The sequence below is a fragment of the Eleutherodactylus coqui genome, chromosome 4 (assembly GCF_035609145.1).
Source record: "Eleutherodactylus coqui strain aEleCoq1 chromosome 4, aEleCoq1.hap1, whole genome shotgun sequence".
Taxonomy (NCBI): Eukaryota; Metazoa; Chordata; class Amphibia; order Anura; family Eleutherodactylidae; genus Eleutherodactylus; species Eleutherodactylus coqui.
In genome coordinates this window covers 261,536,187-261,561,697 of record NC_089840.1, presented here as the reverse complement: position 1 = coordinate 261,561,697, position 25,511 = coordinate 261,536,187, and the positions used below count along the sequence as shown (strand labels likewise).

The 25,511-nt window shown below is 41.2% G+C and overlaps 1 protein-coding gene across 1 annotated transcript in view; it reads right to left on the bottom strand.

Annotated features, from left to right (window-relative positions):
- Positions 1 to 25,511, bottom strand: part of TCERG1L (transcription elongation regulator 1 like) — a 256,994-nt gene that overhangs the window by 103,714 nt on the left and 127,769 nt on the right. The window contains exon 5 of the mRNA XM_066601194.1: positions 4,519 to 4,635. Within this exon, the coding sequence (XP_066457291.1) occupies positions 4,519 to 4,635 (117 nt within the window). The remainder of the gene's footprint in view (positions 1 to 4,518; positions 4,636 to 25,511) is intronic.

Below are 25,511 nucleotides of genomic sequence, written 5' to 3'. Positions count from 1 at the left end.
TTTAACTTCCAGTAGATATGTTTGTGTTGCCTTATAAACGCCTATTGCACCTTCCTAAAGGTCAGATTGTAAAAGATTGTCAGATTCCAATTCTCTATCAGATAGATGACTTAAAAATAGATAGATGTACGATTATTATTTTAAGGGAGGGGTTCTCTTGCAGCAGGGAAATAGCAGCTGTGACCTTTGAGAGTCAGTGGGACACTGGATGTGCTCTATGTTCTGGAGGTTTTCTATGGAGCGATGGAATGCTGCTGCTTAAGAACAGAAAAATGGCATTTTATCCTGAGAATAATATTAGTGACAGCTTTTTGCTTTATCCCATAAAGTCATATCCTATCAATGAATCTGAATGCTGTTAGCTGCACCTTTTATACTGGGTGATTTTTGTTGTATGAGTTGACCTACTGGAAAACACCAAACATGTTACCTTAGATAAGACGTTTCGGCAATGGACTGTAAAAAATAGCTAAAATGTTAAAAAAAAAGCCCTACAAAACTATGCCTTCAGTATATTTAAAATGTGTGCCGCCTTATGAAAAATCTGATGGATTATATAGGGTGTAGTCAAAAAGACTGCTCCAGCGCTATATCTCAATACTAGTGTCCTATAGTGAAATAACAGTAGCGTACTTGAATAGAAAGACATGGATGTGTTACATGATGGAATGGTGCGGGAGCCCCTGAGAGCCCTGGAACATGGATTTCAACTTTGTGTTGCAGCCCCTGTAAGAAGGAGTAAAGTTCAATTGCAAAGTTGAAGAGTAGCATGTGAGAAGCAGAAATCCCCTTTCCGCGTCTCTTTAGGTCCCGTGGGACCATTGCTATGACTGAAGTAAGGAAAGCATTCGCCAAGTGGCCTCTTCCTGATACAATACATGCATGGACCTGTGTTCATTCCAGGAACTCTCAGCGTGGATCAATACATGAATCTCCTGCTGATGATGGTGGAAGGCTTCCTGAATTATCTGCCCCCATCGTAGTGGAAGGAGGCCACTTTAAGTACACTTTCCTTACTTCAGCCATAGCAGCAATCCCACAGGACTGCTTCTCACATGTTACTCATAAACATTGCAATTGGGTTTTACTATCTTTCTCTTACAGGGGCTACAATACAAAACTGAAATCCATGTTATGGGACCCCCAGGGGGCCATGCTCCATATCATTTATAGAATGCTAGAGTTGGAAGGAACCTCCAGGGTCATCGGGTCCAACCCCCTGCTCAGTGCAGGATTCACTAAATCATCCCAGACAGATGTCTGTCCAGCCTTTGTTTGAACACTTCCATTGAAGGAGAACTTATCACCTCTCATGGCAACCTGTTCCACTCATTCATCACCCTCATTGTCAAAAAGGTGTTTCTAATATCTAATCTGTGTCTCCTCCCTTTCAGTTTCATCCCATTGCTTCTAGTCTGTCCTCGAGCAGATGAGAATAGGGCTGATCCCTCTGCACTGTGACAGCCCTTCAGATATTTGTAGACCACTATTAAGTCTCCTCTCAGCCTTCTTTTTTGAAAGCTAAACATTCACAGATTTTTGAACCATTCCTTTAATCATTGTTTAGTGCATCCATGCCTTCCTATTCAAGTACTTTATAGTTGTTTCAATATAGGACACCGTTATTGAGATATAGAGCTAGATCAGTCTTTTTGACTACATCCTGTATATCCAATACTCAACATTTTCTTATGCAGGTTTTCATGAATGCCGTTACAATATGTCTATGATAAGATGAACCTGCATAGGAATCTACTTTATGAATGCCTCTTTATGCACCTAACCTAAAGGAATTTTTTCTATTGATGTCCTATTCTCAGTATGGGTTATCAATAGTTGTTTGGCAGAGGTACGCCGCTTGGGATCCCCACTGATTAGCTGCTTGCTGGGCCGCTATTAGTGCTAATCTCTTACAATCTAAAGCAAATTTATTGATCCACAGGAAGTGGGTCCCATCCGTACTACTCTTACTAATTACTTTGAAGTCTTTCAATAGAGAAGCGTAGTTCATGAAACTCAAAGTCTCTGAGTTTCTTCCTTTCTCTAACTAAGCAAACACTTTCATGATGGCGAACATCATCCGACAACATCATTTGATTTACATGCCGGTAATTAAAGGTCATCACGTCTTTTATGGACCTGAGAGTGGAGCCTGGATACGACAAATTGTATTTTATGATTCCTGTGCAGTCATTGACCAGATGTCAAGAAGCCGCGATTATTTCTTTATTGATAATTATCATTAAAAATCATTGTCTAGATCAGTCACAGGGAAGGCAATACATTCAAGATGGAGTCATTAGTGGCATAAAGGAGATCAAAAATAACACATTTTGCCGAAATATTTCCAAGCTCTATATGCATAAAACATGTAAATTGCCTTTTACGTTTGACCCGGATGAGTCAGGAAGCTCATTTACATCAACATAAATTGCAGATTTAATTAACACGGGCAGGAAGGAATTCTACAAATATTAGAAAAAAGCAAATAGTTACCGGCTCACTATAATGTAACCGATTCAACAATTGCAGGCACAATATAACAAATGACATTCGCCCAGCTATTAAGATAACGGTTCTACATTTGTATGTCGCATTCTGTAGCGGGCAGCAGATAACGACGACAGTTATTTGTTCTGCAGTTCAGCAGCCTCTCTCGTAATGTGTAGACATCCCCTATAATAATGTATTCAATGGTTGCCGAAAATGTATATTTCCCAATCAGTGGTCATCATAACTGAAGAACATTCTGACTTGCATGCTTAAATGGCTATAGAACAGAATGGCCTACATTTCAATAAACATGATGTAAAAGTCAAGTTACAGTAAAAACTTCAGGAACTTCTTAAACACAATATGTCATCAGAACACAAGCTGCTATTTAAATCAAGCTTTTTGGCTGAAGTGGTTTTTCGAGTAATTTTTTTAATATAGTTTTGGGCCTCGCACCGCCTCTTTGGCAGCCCAGCAACACAGCATCTGATAGGTGACATCACTGGTTGAGAAGACCTGGTGATGTCACATAAACCTGTTATGTGGGATTCTAATGTGAAAGCCTGGAGGCAGATTTATGGGATGTGACTGATGATGTCCCTGCCCGGCCTCCTATTGGCTGCAGCCGATAGGTGGATAAACAACTCACATTACTGCTGAGGCCAAAGTAAACAGAAGACCAGATGGGTGGCAAGCAGCAGCGGGAGGTAAGTAAGTATGTTTATTATGTTTAACTTTCTTCGTACTGCACTGCCACCACTGTTTTTGATACGTAAAACCCTTTTAAACTTATTTGTTTTAACTTTTTCGTGTTTTTTTTTAAACCCACATATATTCCTAAAAAATCCTAATAATAGTCTGACACTTCATGTTATGTAGAGAAAACTTTTCAGCCATCATCTTAATATCCTTGCAGGCTGCATTACAGTGAAAGTGAACACCTATATATAGATAAGAACCTCTTTACACAGGTCAATAAATGGTTCAAATGTCCCACATCTGAAAAATTATCGTTCAGTGCATGCCCCAACTGAATGACGAATGAGAATCTGTTTGCTTCTCGTTCGTCATTCAGTTTCGGTCATGTAAACAGGCAGTTGTTGGTTTGTGAACGACTGCCTGTTTACAGCGAATGGAGGAGGACAGGCTGGAACAGTTCCCAACCTGTTCCACATTCATATACTAGTGATGATCGTTCGTATGTAAAAGCACAGGACCGATCATCCCTGGAATGACCGAACAGGCACCTGTGCCCAACAGGTCGTCCCGTGTAAAAGGGTCCTAATACAGCATCCACTATTCCTAATAGGTGATAGCCACAGCTCACCTCCTCTCCCTCCCAGCACTATGACCTTTACACAAGTCACAGAGCATGACTACAGCACATAGAAGTCAATGAGTGCCCTATTGTCTCTATGGTCCATGAGGCCACTGTACAAAACATGAAGTATCAGACTGTTAATAGGCTAAGTGGGAAGAGTACAAGCTGAAACATATTAGTATTTTTTAATGCACATAGTGACATGGAATAAATAAAAACCTACTTTAAAAATAGGTCATTTTCTGATACATACAAAATAAATACCAAGAACATGATTTAAAAAAAATGTCTGGACTGGTATACGTATATGACAAGGGTAAACTCATTGAGTGTTCAAAATTTTTCATAGCAGTCATTTGCCATCATGAAAAAAGAGGAGTTCGACTTGCATACTTAAAGGGGTTGTCTGCCCTCTTTTTCACTGATGACCTATTCTTTGGATAGGCCATGGGTAGTTGACACGCTGCTATGACACTTCCCACTTCTCTGCTGGTCAGGATGTCATATTCAATCCTGACCAAGAAAGGAGCAGAAAGTGCCTTAGCAGTGCGTCTCTCCATTGATTTCAATGGACAGCAGGCCAGTCAATCATCTGATGGTCCCAAGCAGCAGACTTCCATCCATCAACTACTAATGACCTATGGAATTATTGCACTAATGGTACCAGAAAAAAATGTATGAGGCAGCACCTTAATTCAACATACCATTTGACGTATGATCAGCCAAAGTAGTCATGAAGGTAACTGCAGGTGATGCGGTTAATCTGGCAAATTGAGCAGGCAGCAGAGGAGTGACACGGGCTTCAATTCTTGATGGATGACCTGGTAACACAACAGTCAAAATTAATTAGGAACTACAACATAGAAATGTGACATATATCATAGCAAACATGAAAATAAGGAGATAAGACCTACCCCAATATTGTACTTACAAGTCTATGGGAGAGTGCGCATGGCAATCTGAAAATAGTCAGATTTCTGTGTGGCACGCGATCTTCAGTGGGTGAGAGTACAGGGACCAGGGAACGGGTGAGTATGAAAAAGGCATCACCCGGATCCTTGTCACCTTCCCTAACAGCAGCATAAATTAGTTTTTGGTTCTACAGGTAGGTGACTGGTTCCCTTTAACGTCACACTTACTGTGTTAAATAAGTTCTGTTGCACAGAACTTTTTCTTGCCTTTTCAATAGCTTTTAATATTTTTTGTTGTGCTAAGACAACTTTTTGCAGCGAGCTATCTGCCTTGGATTAAATGTTGTTAAATCTGTAATTTGACTTCTGTAATTGCTAAGAAAAAAGCAAAGTTTTTACGTGACTGCTAATGGCTTGACTCATCTCACAACAAAGATTCCTGCCATGTACAGTCATGAGAAAAACTAACTAAATTCTCTTTGAATTCTGTGGATTTACATATCAGGAAACAATAAAATAAAATCTGATCCTTAGAAGGTCTTAAAATTAGATACACTCAACCTCAGATGAAGAACAAATGACAAATTACACTGTGCCATTAATTATTTAACAAAAGTAATGCCAAAGTGCGTAAGCAGTGTGTGAAATTTGTTTTAAACTATGTCCTGATGCAAAAAACCATGGAATTCAAAGAGGGCATACTTAGTTTTTCTCATGACTATATGTGTAGTAGGAAACTCCTTGAAGAAATAAAGACCGTCTTCAACTACTACAAAACGTCTCACCACCATTGTTGGAGATTGGAGGAAGATTTCTAATACCACTCGCTAAGTTGATTTTCTGTCTTTGTGGACTTGAAAGAAAAACTGGTAAAAATGGAAATTCAGCCTCTGGTAGTACAACAACTCAAGGAGAATGCCACCATTTAACTGGCAAGCATTGCTGTTAAAACAATTTACATTTACGTTGGTTGAGGAAAAGTTGCAGTACATGATTGTTGCCCAAGAGGAATTTTTAACTTTTGTCTAGACCAGGGGTTCCCAACTCCAGTCCTCAGGGACCGCCAACAGGTCATGTTTTCAGGATTTCCTCAGTATTGCACAGGTGATGTAATTATTGTCGGTCCTCAGACATAGCCTCAGGTGTTCTTACCATAGGATATCCTGAAAACATGACCTGTTGGTGGTCCCTGAGGACTGGAGTTGGGGACCTCTGGTCTAGACTCACAATGCAAAAGATATTTCTAACCTTCAGATACTATTTTGCAATTTACATGTAGAACCAAACTTTGCAAATAGTTGATCAACAGAATACAATTCTATTCATTTTCTTGTATGATCATGCGTTATAGCCTGTATTATAACCCAGAGCTGCATTCCCAATTCTGCAGATTTGAGATCTGAAATCTCTCAGCATTTTTTGATGATTTTAACGTCTGTAAGAACCTCCTTGGGGCATGCTCACACGAGTGTAAATTAATAGTGCATTATGCGTGTATTTCCCTCAACTCATCCTGCAAACATCTGGCAAGTTCTCAGATGGGCGCTGTTTATATTTCCTGACTCAACATTACAGTTCATTCCAAAGATGCTCAATGGGGTTCAGGTCGGGATTTCTTTTTCAATCCTGTACAATCATGCAACACCCACATCCTCAAACCAACGTGAAGTAGCATTGGATTTATGACAAGCCGCGTTGCCTTATTAGAAGTATGGCTGACCATTCCTGGGATATTGCCACATTGTCTGCAGCACATAATTGTCTAGAATGTCAGGGTATACGTCCATGTTCATGGTTCTTGCCACTACAACCAACAGATCAAGACCATGCCAAGTAAAACATCCTCAAAACATAACGGAACCTTGGCCATACTTAACTGTTGGCACAACATACTTAGGTATGTCCATCTGATTTGAAAATGGAGTAGAATGATTCGTCACTCTCTAGAACGTTCTTCCATTGCTCAACTGTCCAATGACAACTCTCCTTGCTTCATTGTAAATGGACTGATGCATCTCCTTTGATAGAACTCACCAGACATTTGCAGCATGAATTGAGGGAAATACAGGCTGAAGTGTTTCACACGTTAATGGAAAGTATGCCATGGAGAATATCCAATTTCATTAGGGCCAAAGGAGGCTCACTGAGTATTAACATTCAGTATGCAAATAAATACAACTTTTGATTCTTGCTCAGGTGTCAACTACTTTTGGTAGGACAGTGTAGATGGTGACATTAAAAATATTTTTACCATAAAGCTTGATTTAAACGATAAGTGATTTTTATTAGTCATGACTAAAGTACAGTGCGATGAATTTCCCAGCCACCTACAATCTGGAGCTGTTACTTGTGATCTTAGATAGGCCCCCTAAGCCCCGAGCTGTAAATTACCAACCGAAGTGCATCCCGACAGTTATATTATGCCTGATAAAATGTTTTATGTCACAGCAGCGAAAAGTGCATGAAAAATAACATGATAATGAAAACATCATTATTTCGTGAATGAATCCTCTTGAACATTTGAGAAAAGTTTCTACTTCCATTCATTATTAACACAAAGCAGACAGCAGGCATAATTAATTACAATAACTTCCCAACTAAGGAACATTTATCATCTGTGACATTTATATCAATGTTTTAATGTAAATTCCAACTAAAAGTTTTTTTCTAAAAGGTAGCCATTAATCATGCTTAGGATTTGCCAAACTGTTAAAGCACATGTATCGGTCCCTGCTGCCCTGAATAAAAGCTCACAAAACAATTAGAATTCTCCAGGTTTCTGCTTACAGTTAAGTTTAAGAAGTTCCCATATTTCTTGCAGCATCAATCACTAATAACAAAGTAGTAATTCTGTTGCAATTGTGCAAAAAAAAGTGGAATACATGGCATCAGAGGCGTAACTTGAAGCTCCTGGGCCCCAATGCAAAACTTGGAACAGGGCCCTGAACTATAATGCTTTACTTATAGTACTGGGTTCCCTATATGGAGAATAGAGGCCTTATGGGCCCCCTAAGGCTCCTGGGCCCGGGTGCAACTGCATCCCCTGCATCCCCTATAGTTACGCCCCTGCATGGCATGGAGGCAAAATCGGCTACAATTGTACTAGCGGTTTTCTTTCGCCATCCTGTATTGTGAACCCTGTTTTGAGTCAAATTTCAGTTTGGCGCAAACTCGAACTTCTCGCGGTCCGATTTTTTTGGACAAATCAAATATAATTCCCTCCTCCTACCAGAGGAGGAGGAGTAGAGGAGGGGGCAAGAAGAAATACAAGATACAAACTACATGCAGATGTTGTTCTTCGTCAGATTTGGACCCAGGATAATGCAGGAAACCAATGCTAAGCACTGAACCACTGTGCTTCTTCTGCCTTCTTCCTCCTCAGAAGAAGGAGGTAAAGATGAAGAGTGTTACTTTCGTGTTCCAGAGGAGGAGAAGAAGGAAAGAGGAAGAGAAAGAAGGCAAAACAAGCATAGTGGTTAGTGCTGTTGCCTTGCAGCACTGGTTCCTAGGTTAAAATCTGACCAAGGACAACATCTGTATGGAGTTTGTATGTTATGTTTCTTTTTCTTCTCTTCCTCCAGTGGAGGAAGAAGGCAGGAGAAGCATGGTGGTTGGGTGTCTAGCCCTATCGCCTTACATGCTGAGGTCCTAGGTTTAAATCTGTCAAGGATAACATCTGTATGTAGTTTGTATTTTGGGTTTTATTTTACCTCCTCCTCTAGAGAAAGAAAGAAAATGAAGCATGGTGGTTCAGTGGTTAGCACTGATGCCTTGAAGCACTGGGGTCTTAGGTTCAAATCTGCCCAAGCTTATGTTGTCCTTGGTTGGGTTTGAAGGTCACCAGTACTGCAAGGCAACTGCACCACATCTATAGAAGAAGGAGGAAGAGGCCTTTTTGGCTCTTAGTTTATGCACCATTTTGTGGGGTTTTGGCAAAGTTCCCTTTCAGATTGAACTAATCTGTACCGAACCGAAATTCAGCGAATTGGCCAAATGGAATTTTTCTAAAGTTCGATAAACACTATTACTGTAGATGAAACAACAAGGTTTGAGCTTAATGTGCATTTGTCTACTTTTGTAACTTTGTTCTACACATATATCTCCACATGGTCCACAAGACAGATACATATATGTGCACCCTCACCTTTTCCAAAATTTTGTCAAAGTGTCCATCCGTCAAAAAAAAAAAGGCTACAAATGTTATAAAACCTAAAAAAGGATCAAGCATTCACCTATTCTCTGTCCTAGTGATCCAGTGCTACAGATCCTTCTGTCCCCAACTGGTCTCTGTCTACATATGGCCAGGAGTGATGTTTCGTACTGCTGGTGACCCCAGCGGTGACATGCCATACACTTGGCGCCACGGCTTTTTCATCACAGAGTAATGATGCCAGTCACATGGTCACGTATTGCTCTAGCTGTAATATGCTGCCTGCATTTGAATATAAACATCAGGGCGACCAAGAGAGTTACAACACTTAATCACTGTGGCCAGAGAAGGGGCAAGTACAGTTTTTTTTGTTGTTTTGTCACATTTTCAGCTTTTTATTCTTTTGTAAAACCAGAAAACACTTTACAGACTCCAATTTGTCACATTTAATTCAATACAATGTTGCAACATGCTAGCAAAACCCTATGCGTCACCCATCACAACAACCACTGGGTGGACACACATAAAGTCATATAGAATTAACATCTCCTGACAGAGTATCACAAAATCAGTTTTTCTTCCAAAGCCGGTCATCTCATGCCACATATCTCAGGACATTTGTCATTGCGTGTCACCGCTGCTCATCTGTTCCCGGGGTTGTGCTTTGACACAGCCAACTGTCACATGTTGCAGAACATACCTCTGTAGGCTCACAGACCTCTGCCCACAAGTTCTGCATGCACTTTTACCCCCTTTCTTAAAGAGCCAGCGCACACTCCATAACCCCATCCCCCACCCATCATCAGCCATGATCTGCTATATTGGGCACCCTTCCCATTGAGGATGCCTAAGAAATTGGTCTCATTAGCCATTGTGGCAAATCCCCCAGTTTATGTGTATTCCTGTCTCTAACCCTTTGTCTGTTTTTTCACCATTCTGATTTCTGTTCTCCCTGACCTCGGCTCTGTATTTTGGACTTTTCTGCCTACCCTGACTTTCAGCTTGGACGTTCTTTATGTACCTGTGCTACCAGCCCTGACTTCTGCTTGTTTCATTACACCCCTGTTCAGACCTTCAGGTACTGCGCCTCAGCCCAGTACGGCATCAGCAGCCATACTACTGCGTCTATCTGTGTGTGCAACAACCTGGAAACCCTACAGCAAAGCTGGTATCCTAGCTTTAGGGGTTAAGCATGAAAAACGGGGTTCCCCAGGTGCCGCCATCTCAGCCTCAATTTACATGTTATGCAAAAAATTGCACTAAATAGTCAGTTATACTAAAAATATCTTACATTTTTGGATAATACAAGCAAAAATTGCTAGGGTAATACAATATGACGCAGAGCTACTATACCGACTATCAAGACTCTTTTGAAGGCTAGCAGAATGCCATCGGAAAAAAAGATGTATAGAAGAACTCTTCTTCATATGTTCTGTATTTCAAACCAATGCCAAAGGCCACACACCTGGCTTCCCTGTTGCAGACACCAATACTTAAATGTCAAACAACTTGTTTCAGTACAAAGGCTTTACCTGTGGCAGGATGATAAAGACAAAATCATCAAAACATGCTTTGGGATACGCATGCACCGCGCTCTGAGGGTTGAGTGGGTTTCACTTGGTCGAACGGTATGTCTACCGCAGATAAATCATTTTTGCTGACACAGTTCAAAAAAGTTAAGTTCTGTATTTTATTATGACTAAACTATATGGTGCAAATGTTTCTAGAACATATACAGATGCTGCAATATCTTAAAACTATGCCATAAAGCCATTGAAAAGCTATTGAAAGGGGCAAGAAAAAGTTTATTGCCACAGTTTAAGGGTCAAGTTAAACTTTACTTCATGTGTAGGATGTATACATTTAAAATAGGAAAGGTATACATTATGTAGGGTGGGCTAAATATACTTAAATGCCCCAAGGTTCATTTATTTATGTTGCTGCACTAAAGTTTCTAAATTTATGCTGCATTTGACTTTTGAGCAAAATCAGTCAATTCTATTATTAGACTAGAGATTTGAGCAGAGAAAGGTCCATGCAGTGTAGATTTACATCATAAATGTCAATTACTTCTCAGCTGCACTTTGGCATCCACTGGCCGACCTCACAGTTTGATAAGAAAGATAGGTATAGTCCCCTGGTGCAAGCACCGAGTCATGACCGACTCCTAGGGTGACATCACATCGTGGTGACATCACATCACAGTTCTTGGCAGACTGTTTTTGCCATTGTCTTCCCCAGTCATCTTTACCCCCCAGCAAGCTGGATACTCATTTTACCAACCTCAAAAGGATGGAAGGCTGAGTCAACCTTGAGCCGGCTACCTGAACCATGTGGAACCCACAAGTCCCAGGTTGTGAGCAGAGTGTTAGGACTGCATTCTGCTGCCCTAACAATCTGTGCCACAGGAGGCTCACAGTTTGATAAGCACTATCAAAGAGAAAAAACAGGCAGCTGCTATGGGGTGTATGGAAACGGGTAGATATCAGTGTAAAATAAATGTAAAAAGCCATAAATATCTTTGCAAAGGCTCCCTTAGTGCAGTGCTGCTCCATTCCTACCAGTCCGATCGTGGAAGTGACCGAAGCTGTGAAGTGTCGTTCATTGCTCACATGACTATTCATCAATCACTGGCTTCAGTGGTCAAGTGCTGTTCATATACAGATGCCAGGGATTGGTGAATGGTCATGTGAGAGATGAATGGAATATGAATTCTGCAGTTACTTCGGGATCAGACCGGTGGGAACCAAAGTGGTGGCCCTGGACTACAAAGGCTATTGGAAAGATGATTATGGCTTCTTTCCATTATTTTTTTAAATCTCGAAAAACCTCTTTAAGCAAAACTCTACCTCTTCATGCAATGTTACAAAATAACGGGGAAAACATAGTCAGAGGATCATGTTGACATTTTCTCCTACAGCTAATGCTCCTTCATTGCTTCCTTTATCTCAAGCCACCACCCAGCCCGCACCCTCCAGATCAAGTGGCCCTTTAACTCAAACCTCTCAAATCTGCCTCCAAGACTTCTCCAGAGCCGCACCAGTCCTCTGGAATGCGCTACCCAAAATTATCCGGGCAATCCCTGACTCATACAACTTCAGGTGTGCTCTAAAAACGCACCTCTTCAGGGAGGCATCCCACATTCCCAAAGCCAAATCCCTCTCTACTCTGCCTGTGTTTGTGTATAGCATCAAACACTCTCCACCTCACCATGCCGTGCACATCTCCTGCCCCTATACCTTCTGTATCCCCCCATTATCTGTAGTATGTAAGCTTGTTGGTGCAGGACCCTCAACCCTACTGTTTCCATCAATTGATTTCTACATGTAACCGGGGTTTTGTTCCCCCTGTCTTGTTAGCGCTGCAGAATATGTTGGTGCTATATAAATAAAGATTATTATAATTTTTATGATTATTATTAATGGAATGGGGCAAACAGACAACAGGTTATTTTCTATCTTTCCAAAGACCTCTGTGGTACAGGGCTGCTCCATTCCCTGCTGGTATGATTGCAGAAGCGACTGAAGGGGTCATGTGCCATTCATTGCTCACGGGACTATCTACCAATCATTAGGCTCAGTAATCACATGCTGTTTATATACAGACGGTTGAATAGTCACGTGAGCTATTAAAGAGAACCAGTCACGTCCCATCAGCTCCATAACCCTAGTTATGGTGCTCTTAGGTGACAGAAGCCAGGTGATGTATTATTTATACTCACCCGGGATCCAGCAGTGCCCCCCTCTCAAGTTGGTGCACAACACAAAAATCAGACTTTTTTCAGAGTTTCATACTCTGTCCTATACAAGTCTATGAGAAAGCGAGCACGAAATTGTGAAAAGAGATAGATTTTTGGGCTGTGCTCCAGAGGGGAACACTTTTGGATCATAGGGGTGGTGAGGGGGGGAATATAAAAAATACATCACCCAGCTCCATGTCATGTCCCCCAACAGCACCATAATTTAGTTTATAGTGCTGTGGAGATGTAACAGGTTTCTTTAATGGATCAAACCAGTCCAGAATAGAGTGGCGGCACTGAACTGGGAAAGCTGTTCGAAAGATCACTATAGCTTTTTTCATTATTTTCCACCATTATCTGCCGCATGTCTTTTTTTTATCTCGGAAAATCCTTTTAGGCAAAGCTCTGCCACAGCATGCAATGTTACCAGATGAAGAAGAAAACAGAGTCAGAAGGTCATGTTGACTTTTTCTCCTATAGGGAATGGAATGGGGTAAGCAGGCCACAGGTTATTCCCTGTTTTAAATAGAGAATATGTAGGTATTGGCTATGGAGCCCATTGTACTCTTTGAATATGTCTGAGGAAGGAGCAAACCTACCATAATGCTATTGTACAATGTATAGAAGAATAAATGGATAGGTGAGAGTTGGGAAGAACACAAACAGCAGAGGAACTTTGTGCAAGAACAGTATAAAAAGCCTTCCTTCCAATAGCTTTTTGTTAAGCAGACTCTGTATGTCACTCCATATATAACAGTCGATCAGCAATGATGAGTAATGCAATTCATTAGCTCAGCGCCTTACTTTAAATCCTACAGACTGTAGAAATCTGCCTCAAAGGTATTTTCATACACAAAGCACCTCATGTGACCCAGGCAAAAACAATTAGCAAAGCATCCAGTAGAGTCGCAACCGAGGGAGGAAATAGTATGAGGTACAAAAAAGTGTGTGCTCACCTAAAAGTGGGGTATTACAAACTGATAAATCCCTGTTCATGCATAGAAGAAGGTACTGCCAATGTAAAGACGCTGTCCAACAACGAGGCTGCAAGCATCGTGAAGATACCAAAGATTGAAAGGAAAAGACTGGGGTCTGGTACCACCTTGAAAGAGTAGGTAAAGACAATACTCAAGGTGAAGGTTAAATCTTAACTTCTCTTTTTTTTGAACCAGCAATGCCATGTTTCGAGCCCAACCGCCTCTTCTTCAGAAAGCTGAATCGCTACACACTTTAAATAAAAATACATAAATGTACTTGAAAAAAGAAGCGTGACATGTCAACAAGGAAAAGGATGGAAAAAGGCAAAAAAGACAAACAGTCCATGCGTAAAAAAGGTACATATAAAAAAGTCGCACCGAATCCCGGTTTTCTTCTACAGTCTGTTGTTTGTAAGAAACATTCCCCATTTTTGTTTTTCCTTGCATTTCTTGCCACTTTTAGATATTAAAGGGATTCTACAGAACTTTTACTATTGATGACATATCCCCAGGGCAGGTCATCAATATTTGATCATTGGGGATCTCCTGCTCTCAATCCCCACCGATCAGCTCATCTGTGGGGCCACCTGTCAGTGCGGACAGTGCCTGAAGCAGATAACATGGCCCTGGTTGGTACTGCACTGAATTCAATGGGAGCTATGCCTGCAGTACCTACCCAGACTGCAGCTTTGTTGACAGCACTCTCCTTCTAGTACTGTCTGCACTAACAGCAGGCCTGGCAATCTGCTGATCAGCGGTGATCCTGAGGGGCACAATCCTGATGATCAACTATTGATGGCCCATGCTGAGTTGTGTTGTGTGAACTTTTGGAAACTTGATTCAATCGGTTCACCAAATTTCAGCAAGAATTTCAGTTTGGTCCCAGTCTGTTCAAACTGAACTGGAACTTCCCCAATACCACTAGAACTAGTGTGTAAAACTATCTAAAAGCACTCTTCCTCAAATGTGGCTCAGTAGTTAGCACTGATGACTTGCAGCACTGAGTTCCTAGGTTCAAATCTGACCAAGGACAACATCTGCATGAATGTTTGTTTGGGTTTCTACAACCATTCATGCAAACTCAATGCAGATGTTGCCCTTGTTCAGATTTGAGTCTGGAACCCCAGTGCTGCAAGACAACAGTTTTAACCATTGAGCCACCATGCTTCTTCTGCCTTCTCTAGAGGAGGAGGAGAAAGAGATAACGGAGGAGAGAAAGATGAAAGAAGAAAGTATTCTTTCTCCTCCTTCTCTTCCTCTGGAGGAAGAAGAAGCACGGTGGCTCAGAGGAATAATTTCATAGGATTCAGCCAAGACGAACCACCTGAGGTTCAAGTTTGTGTTGAACTGAATTTTTTGCAATGTTCAACCCTAAACAAGGTTCTATTGCTTCGATTCGCTCAATACTAATTCTGAAGATAGGGGATGCATAGTAAAAGTCCCAGACAACCCTTTCAACTCGAAGTCAAAATGGAAATAGTAAATATTCCCCTAAGGCCTCCCTCACACAGGGCGTTTTGTACAGCGTTTAGCGCTGCCTTTTCAGCCCAGTGCTAAACGCTGTACGAGGCTCCCATTCATTTCAATGAGGCTGCTCACACAGGACTGAAAACGCAGCACCTTCCAATGCTGCACAGCGATGCATTTTCTATTTTGGGGCATTTTCAGCCCTGCGTCGCGCATTGAAATGAATGGGCAGCGGTTTCAGCACTGCTGAAAACGCGGCAACACTTGTTGCCGCATTTTTGGCAGCGTTAACCGCTCACCGATTTTTGGGGGGAGGGCTTGCAATAGAAACCCTGCCCCGAAAATCAGTCCCAGCTAGGCTAGAAAGAGAAAAAAGAAAGTAATACTCACCTAACCGCTGTGGTCCGGGTCGCGGCCGCTGGTCTCTGCCACTGATCCAGGCTTCCCCTGCATTCACAATTCTATTGCCGTAGGCCAGGTTTGAGAACCCCGCCTCCAGCAATAGAGTGCTGTGATTGGTTGTCGGCTCTGGCTCGATTCCCAATCACAGCCCTTCATTGACTGCCTCAGCCAATCAGAGCTTGAAAACGCAGCCAAAACGCTGGCATAAAGTATGCCAGCGCTGCCGAAACCGGGCGGAAGCGGCAGTAAACGCAGCATTGAAAAACGCTGCATTTCTGCCAACGCCCTGTGTGAGGGAGGCCTAATAGTGACTGAAGGAACCAGAATTGTATTAATTATCTCTACATCTCTACAGGTAAATTGGTGTTTTTTGGAAGCGAGAGAAGAAACATCGCTTAGATCTCTATAACCATCAAGGACATAGCTATTGGGTATGCAGAGCTAGCAGTTGCACCCAATCCTGGTGCCTGAGGGAACCAACAGGTTTCTTTGCCGCATAGAAGGGCACCAGTATTATAAATGGCACATGGTAGGTCCTGTAAAGTATTTTGCATTAGGGCCCAAAGAACCTCAAGTTACACTTGTGATAAATAGATATTATGGAATAAATTGCATCAAATTTGAACCTATTTTGTTTTCAGATACAAGAAAAAAGGGAAACATTTTATGTGCCCATTATAAATTTATTCCGCACCCATATGTTTCTCTACCTATTCAAACTAATAAATCTAATGAAAGTTAAGTATAAAAATCATATGAAGCGGAGCAGAATTCATAGTTCTGCTCCTTGAGCACCTAAAATGTTGTATTTTATCATTTGCAGGATTTGTTTTTACCGGGGGTTTATTCCATATAATAAGAGAACATGCAGTTCAGTGTCTCTTATGAAAAATAGATGGAGAAACTATCTTCTCTGCATATATTTCATTCCAAAATGGCTTGAACTTGCTTCATGCTCCTGAATTTTAAATACACACAATCAGCCGTAATTGTTAAGTAAGAGGATGAGGCGTCTGTAAAATGGATTATGCACTTGGCAGAAATTATTGAACCAGGTGTTTAAATAGAAAAACAAGATCCTTTCATTATTGAATCAGAAGAACTGAGGTCACAGAAGAAAAAAATCAGTTCTATCATCCACAATGAGATTCCATTCTCACGGCCCCTCGAGGACGGTTCTACAGGGAATGGCTCATGTATTAAATTTTACTTTTCATTAATTATATATAAATGTGTAGAAGAAAAATAATGTGTGTGCTCTGTTAAAAAAAATATTGTAACTATTAAAAAGTGATTTATACCAACTTCTCTTGAGGCAGCAGTATTGGAGGCACAAACTTTCTGTGTTATCTGAATGGAAGTTTAATTAACAAAGAAATGTCGAAGAATATTATAGTATTCAGGCATAGTGAGAGGCAGGGAAGAGGCATACACACCATAAAAGTGGTTGTCTGGTTACCGGACAGCATTCCCCCTATACTTGTTAAATTAGTAAATCTTGTTATTTGTAAAGCGCCAATATATTTTGCAGCCCTTTTAGGTAATTTGTTTATTTATTACCCCCCACTAACCTGGGTACTCATTTTACCAACCTTGAAAGGATGTCAACCTACTGACCCACGGGGGGATTGAACTTGCAACCTTCAGGTCGCAAGCGAGAGCTTGGGATTCCCTTTTGCTGACTTAACACATTTTGCCACACAAGGCTCTATACTATCACCAACTGTGCTAAAATAACAAAAACAGCTGTACTTACCCATCCTCTGTCACCATAATCCAGCGCTGTAGCCCTTTCAATCTCCCAGAGTTTGTTGTTGAGGATGATGTCACCAGATATCACGTGACCACTGCAGCCAATCAGAGGTAGCAATATTACCATTCAGAATTCCTGGCATCATGGCACTCAGAATGTGAGCGCTGATGGCAGGAGAATGGGCAATGATGTTAGAGCTTCTGATTGGCTGTAGCAGTCACATCATATCTGCTGATTTAAACTTGAACAACAAACCTCAGGAGGATGGCGGGGCTATAGCACTGGACTGTGGGAGTAGAGGATGGGTAAGTACAGCTGATTTTGTTATTTTAGCACAGTTGGTGGTATAGGGGGAATGTTGTCAAGTAACTGAACAACCCCTTTAAGGTTCCCATACATATGAGATAATGGTTGCCTGAAATAGCCATTTCCGTCTATCTTTGGCAATAATTGCTTGAAAAAGTAATATGAAAGATTGTTCTTGATGAACAATGGCAGACCATTGCCTGCCGAAGAGGGTTTGTTTTGTCTTGCTGGACAATTTTGGCCAGCCACATCCGAAATTACAATTGTATGGCTTGATCTTTCTAAGCCTTAGTGTTTTTCTACTATACTGGTTAAATGTCTCAGTAATACTCTTATGTTCTCACTTCTCCATCAGTTACATTCAGTGGCTGGTTCCTCACTGGAAGTGATGGCCAGAGGAGAAAAGGCCACTGGAGACAGGAGAGTATTACTTCTTTTATGTTATTACTTTGGATCTGTTTCTTTCCACTTCACTCTTTACTGTTGTTGCTGTAATCGAATGCCTAATGTCTTCTGTGGGCCAGATCTATGGCCAAGGGTTTAGTATGTATTCGTATGCATTAGTCTCTGTTTCCCTGAAAATAAGACATACCCTGAAAATAAGACATATCATGATTTTTCAGGCTTTTTGAGGATGCTTGAAATATAAGCCCTACTCCAAAATTAAGCCCTGCTAACAGTTAATTAAAACGATCTATTTAAATACTGTCCAGGCAGCTATACATGTAAAAAAGTTAAACCTTTTTGAACCAAAATTAGTATAAGACACTGTCTTATTTTCGGGAAAACACGGTATGTATTTCTCAGTAGCACGTACTATACTGTATGTACTGTGACAACCTGGGAGTATTAAGCTTATGAGAAAACCATCTTTTCTCCACCGAGATGGTTGGCTGCACTTTAGAAATCCATGTCCAGACCAGAATTGTGGAAAAACTCAGCAAAATCTAGCTTTATTGTTGAACAGCCAGTAGAAATAACAAAAACTTCCTCTATGGACCACTATGATCATATCTGGTCCCCCTACACTAACACTAACTGATTGCTGGGCATCCCGAATGGAGTGTCCCCAGTGAATAACTATTGATAATCCCGAGGATAGGTCATGGATAGTTGTGGCCTGGAAAACTTCCTAAACCTGACTCTTCAATGTGCTAAGTGTTAATTTATTTTGCTGCAGCAGTGTATATTTTAGGTCTAAAGTTCAAGTTTGGTACATCTGTTACCCACTCACTGATCACGCCAAATCACTATGACCAGCTATAGATATGTTCGTGAATTAAGGAATTTCCACATATTGTATACTGAGGCAATGGCGAACATAAAGTCTTTCTTGACAAAATAATTCAAGCATGAGATTTCATAGTTTATGAATAATGTCACCAGTTAATGTGTTTTTCATGGATCAAACAGCCAATATTACAGTATTTCACTGAACAGAGCATACTGTATTAAACATAGCTAGTAATGACCAGACCTGTCCATCAGTGGTCTCCACTGAATTACATGGCACACAGCACTGTGCATGTACTAATCTTCTGTGCCATGTGTCTTGTTATTCAATGCAAGCCACTGATGGACGATTCTGGTCATGTACGTCTTCATCAGTGGCCATGCTTAAAATGGTAGCATTGTGTGGACAATGTAGAGACAAGGAGATGGGGCTTCTCACAGCGGCATTGGCCTTGGTCTGCAGACAAGAAGACATTAGTAAGTGCCTCATTACATAATTGTTAGCCCACCTTTAGAAAAATATATATAAAGTTGCCAACCCTTCTAAGTCTACAGTCATTGCATGTTCTTGCTTTTACATCCCCTCCTCCGAGAACCATAACTTTCTTATTTTCTCATCAGCATACCTGTCGATGGATGAAGGCTTTTTTTTTTTTTTGCAGAAGAGCTATACATTTTATTGTCACTATTTAAAGCAATTCTGTCATCAAGTTTGTGACTAGAGATGAGCGAGCGTACTCGGTTCGGGTGTTTTTGAACTCGAGCACCGCTTTTTCCGAGTAACTGACTACTCGGACGAAAAGATTCGGGGGGCGGGGGGTGGCATGGTGGAGCGGGGAGTAGCAGTGGGGAACAGGGGGGAGCTCTCTCTCTCTCTCCCCCCCTCTCCCCTCTACAACCCCCCGCTCACCCCCGGCGCCCCCCGAATCTTTTCGTCCGAGTAGTCAGTTACTCAGAAAAAGCGGTGCTCGAGTGCAAAAACACCCGAACCGAGTAGATTCGCTCATCTCTATTTGTGACACAAAGGAAGAACCGGTACGCCCTATCTTTGTGACTTAGAGCTCAGCAGCAAGTTAAACTTCATGAACTTGGTGACAGAATCTCTAGAATATACTATGTACTGTATTGAGAAAGTTGCTTAAAGTTATTTGTGGGGTAGAGTTGAAATAAAAAATTTTGTTATTTTCTCCATAGACTTTAATCAAAAAAAAATCAAAAAGAACATGTCAAGGAATAAAATTAGCTGCATGACTCTGCAGTCACAGCACTGCAACTCTATCCAGCTTTTCTTTTTAATTTTCCAAACTCACCTTCCTTCTCCCAGTAGGCTCTTCTTAGGTCTGGCTCCTGGTGCTTTCAATGCGTCAAGTGAGCGGTCCTCATCGCTCACTCTCAGGGGGACTTTATTGACAGTCCAACATCACTCATTGACAGAGTGATGGGGACCACCAAACTGAAATATTGACAGTGCTTGGAGACGAACCTAAGAAGAGCCTATCTGGGTGAAGAGAGGTGAGTATGGAAAATAAAAACTGTAATAGTCAACATGTCCTCTTTAAAATCACATACAAAAATGTATATATGAAAAGGAAAATACTAAACACTAAAACTGTAATAATGCACCTACAGCTTTAAATACAGAAGCAGCTTTGGAGGCATTCTTGATGCAGCTACAAATGCCAAAAGAACGGAAAGAGAGGGTGTAACTCCCACAATCTGTTCGTGTTAGCTCGTCATTCTTAAATCGTGTTTCCCCAAGTTAGCGTTATGGCTCTGCAGAAGTGTATTAATTCGCCTGACAGTTTCTGTTTCATTTGTGGTAAATATACAGTGTTGAAGCAATAGCTGAATATTACAGAGTTTGTTAAAAAAGTATACTTCGAACTAAAACTTAGAGATCAAGATAAAGTTTGGGCACCTCATAAAGTGTGCAAACGGTGTGTTGAGGACCTCCGAAATTGCTTCAAGGGGGAGAAAAAAGCTTTCCGTTATGGGATTCCTATGGTATGGCGAGAGCCAAAGAACCATAATGATGACTGTTACTTTTGTTTATGCGATGTAAACGGGTATAATTCCAAGCAGAAGCATTCCATTTCGTACCCCAATCTTCACTCAGCAATCCGTCCCATCCCCCGTGGCACAGATATACCAGTACCCAGGTCTCTTGCTACCTTGGATGATATACCTAGCTCCGATGAAGGTGGAGTCATACCTGAACCAGATGACAAATCAAGTTCTGACTTTGAAGATGATACAAGACCAAAATTGTTTTCCCAGGAGGAGATGAATGATTTGGTAAGAGACTTGAATCTTCCCAAAGATGCCACTGAGTTACTCGGTTCAAAGCTCAAAAGCAGGAATTTATTATTGCCAGGAGTGTCTTTTTCATGGTTCAGACATAGTGAAAAGGAGTTCGTTCCTTACTTTGCCCAGGAAGACAAGTTGGTTTATTGCATCAATGTCGAATGTTTGAAGGGTCAATTTAAGTGGGTCAATTTACGATTCAACGCAATGGCGGCTTTTCATAGATTCTTCAAAAAGAAGTCTAAAAGCAGTTTTGATCCACAATGGTGGTTTTTACACTTCCATCCTTGTAGGTCATTCCGTACACTTGAAGGAAACCTACGAAAACTTGAAATTTGTTCTTTGTAAACTTAAATATGAAGATCACGTTTGGCAAGTGTGTGGGGATTCAAAGGTCTTGTGCATGCTGCTCGGGCAACAAGCTGGATATACGACCTTGTTTTCTGTGTCTATGAGACAGTCGTGACCCACAAAACCACTGGACCAAGAAGAGTTGGCAGCTGAGGGTGCTCACAGTCGGGCAGAAAAATGTCCTCCGAGAAACTTTGGTACCACCACATAAAGTTCTTCTACCACCTCTCCATATAAAATTGGGATTGATTAAGCAATTCGTGAAATCACTTCTAAGAGATGGAGAATGCTTCAAATATTTGGGCACCAAGTTTCCAGGCCTCTCGGAGGCAAAATTAAAGGAAGGTGTGTTTGTCGGACCAGACATTAGAAGGCTTATAGCTGAGCAAGAGTTTGTCGATACCATGACGCATTCTCAAAAAGAAGGGTGGATTGCATTTAAAGAGGTCGTAGAGAAATTTTTAGGCAATAAGAAAGATCCTGACTACAAAAAGATCGTCGGATGAATGCTGAAAGCATTTCAAACTTTAGGTTGCCTGATGAGTTTGAAAGTGCATTTCCTCCAATCCCACCTTGACTACTTTCCTGAAAATTTGGGAGCTGTAAGTGAAGAACAAGGTGAACGATTCCACCAGGACATTAAAGAGATGGAAAGAGGATACCAGGGAAAATGCATCATTACGATAATGGCAGACTACTGTTGGATGCTTCAGAGAGACATTCCAGATGCTACTCACAAGCGTAAATGTATCAAGAGGAGCCTCACAGGGAAGAAGAAATGATTTTACTGTTTTAGTGCTCATTTCAGTTCAAAAATGATTTTCAGGTAAAATTTGTAATCAAAAATGTATTTTATGAGTCTATTTTCATTTATTGATTTATTTATTTATGATTTATTGCCTTATTTAACATAGATAACTGAATTGTCAGGAATCGTGATGTCCTATGACAAAATGGAGGTCATTTTCAAAATCAGCGTACTGAAAAATATAAAGATTTTGTGGAATAACCAAAATAGCTCTTACATTTTTTTTTTTTTTTTGCAGACCTGTGTAATTCACCCCTCTTACAACTTCCTGTGTTTGGCAAAAAAAATGGCACCAAAAACTATATTTAAGAATTTGGCATAGAGCATTAACATATATATCTCATAATACCAAGAGTAATAGCAAGACTAGCCAATGAGCTTGTTGATGATTTTCATGTAGGAAGGGTTTTCTGCAATAGTGAAAATTAACTGAAAATGACTTTCAATCAGCAACAAATCTAATGAAGGTATATTTCTATTTTTATACTTGCTTATGAAACAGCGAATGTAAATCAAAGGTGAAGCTTTACTCTAAAATGAATATTCAACCGCTAATATAATTTTTAATTATGGAGACCTAAATAGGGCTGAAATTCTGAGCTGGGTAATTTCATATACATTATTATGGATGTTGGAATTAAAACTATAATGTTATATGCTTTATACTTTACACTCAAACACTGAACAGTTCGCTGGCAGTCTCTAAGTTCCCATGAGTGATGGTTGTAGGTGGCTAGAATTGTATTATTTAACTCAATATCTATGTGATTGAGTAGCTGGAAAATAAAGCTTTGACTCACAAGATTAAACATACTCAGAACATAACTTTATACCGAAAGAGAGCATATCAAGGAAAGAAATATGTCACGTTGGATCAAAAGAAGGATTGTTTATGCTATATATTGATGAAGGGGATCTACATGTATTTCATGAAAAGTTCACACCATTCTGCAGATTGGTGTCTTTCTCTTCTAGAAAACACTGTGGTTTAACTTATATCCTTAATCATGTTGTCAAGGTCCTTGGCAAAGTTCAACTGAGACTAAGGTAAATGACCTACCACTAGGTGGCACTATGGAGGTACTTTTCCATGTATACATACATACACACCTATTTGCATACTTTTTCCCGGGAGCATATAAGACTCTCTACGCCAATTTGGTGCTGTCCTCAAGGACCCCCCCCCCCCCCCGCCCCGACCCGACCCGACTCGACTCATGAAAGGTTCCAAATCCTCAATGTCTGATGCTTTCCATGCGAATTGCCACGATTCTCCGCGGTCAGCCTATCTGTCAGATTAGGGTGACAGCGGAGATCCGTCTGTGGCTCCTGCTCCTGGGTGGCGGCTCCCACGGTGGAGATCCACCGCGGGATACCGCAATGCCCATGGACAGGTGGCCTTAGTCTCGTCTAACACGACCAAATTTTAATTGTGGATTCCGTGATCGTCGTCTGTGCGGATGATACATGGTGATATGCAAGCATTGAAAGGCACAAACTTTCAACGGTTTGCTCACCTAGACATGTGGATAGGAATTGCAGATTTCGCAAGCGGAAGAAAAATTGTAACATTTTCTATTTTAGTGCACGTATATAGGCTCCGTTGATTTCTATGGATGCGTGCAATCTGCATACGCAATTAACATTGCATATAGGCAGGAATTCGCTCGCAACTTGCGAGGAGACCAGATACAAAACCTGGAATTTGGGGGGAAAGGGAGAGAGAAATTATTGCCCGGGCGGTCAACTGTGCGATATTCAGCTACTTTCTGATGTTATTCCTTCCTTGTAAGCTTTCTTACGCCTGTATGATACGCTGTTCATATGCACACATTTGCGCATAAAACCGCATGCATACTCGACCATTCGCAATTAGTTACCATGATCACTTGCAGGTCTTCCGCTCTGGATACCCGCAAGCGGAATATGACTTGTTCCTGTAAGCCCGGCCATACAGCATCCATTTATAATATATTTTAGAATGTATATCACAGAGCAGATATGACCGTAGCTCAAAGTGGATCTGTCCGCTCTCTGAGCACGGCGATTTTCTGTCCAGCGTAAAAGAGTGACAGAGACGAGACCAAAGAGGTTTCTACTAGAGATGAGCGAACGTACTCGTAATGAGTACTTACGCACCCGAGTACCGCCATTTTCGAGTACTTCAGTACTCGCGCGTAAAGATTCGGGGGGCGCCGTGGGGCGGGGAGAGGCGCGGCGGTGCGGGGGGTAGCAGCGGGGAACAGGGGGGAGCCCTCTCTCTCTCCCTCTCCCCCCCCACTCCCCACTGCTACCCCCCGTGCCGCCACGGCGCCCCCCGAATCTTTACGCGCGAGTACTGCTGTACTCGAAAATGGCGGTACTCGGGTGCGTATGTACTCGTAACGAGTACGTTTGCTCATCTCTAGTTTCTACCTTATATATTCTCCCTGTGGTGTCATGCAGGTTCTGTCCTGTTTCCGGCTCCATGCAGTTGTCTACAAGGAGGACAGAATCCAGGATGGAACCAGCGCTGGTGTTGCAAAACATAATGTGAAACTGGTCCTAATAAACACAAAGATTTCAAGGTATGAAAACCTGTTGGTAAGTCCAAATAATATCCTGTAACCTCCAACTTTATGTATAAAAAAAATTGCTCCGGCTTCCACTACATTCTATCAGTAAGGAAGCTTCTAGAATTATTTGCGGCTTGGACTTCTGTTTCTCTCCACATCTCGGAATAACCCTGTGCCCTTACTGTTAATATCACAGGGACAAACCAAGCAGCGTTTGTCACTTACCAACTTTGCAAACTGAACACGTTCCGACCTGTCTTATTCGTGGGAAGTATAAAGAAAGAAAGAAACAAAAAAAAAGCATAAAACAAAAAAGCAGATATATTCACAGCAATTTTCCCAGATTTTCCCCTTATAAATAAAATTTGGGTTGCAGTACTGTACTTGTACGGAAATAGCAGAAGCAGCTGGAGAAGGTGGGAAGTCTCTAATGTACACACAGTAAAATGAATCATACAAACTAACATAAAAACTCACATCGAAATAGCTGCCATCAAAACTGGCTGTCAGCCAAACCATCACATAGAGCAAAAATCAGTTACCGCTACCTACTAAACTCAAGAGAGAAACACTTCAAAACACTCAGCAATGTTTCATCGAAGAAGGCAATGCCGAGTGTCATAAAAATTCTATAAACCGTAAGAAAGTAACAAATAAATAAACAAAAAATGTGATATTTCGGATGTGTGTGTAAAGTTTAATAAACAAAAAAGTTTAATGCAAACCAAAGCGAGGCGACAA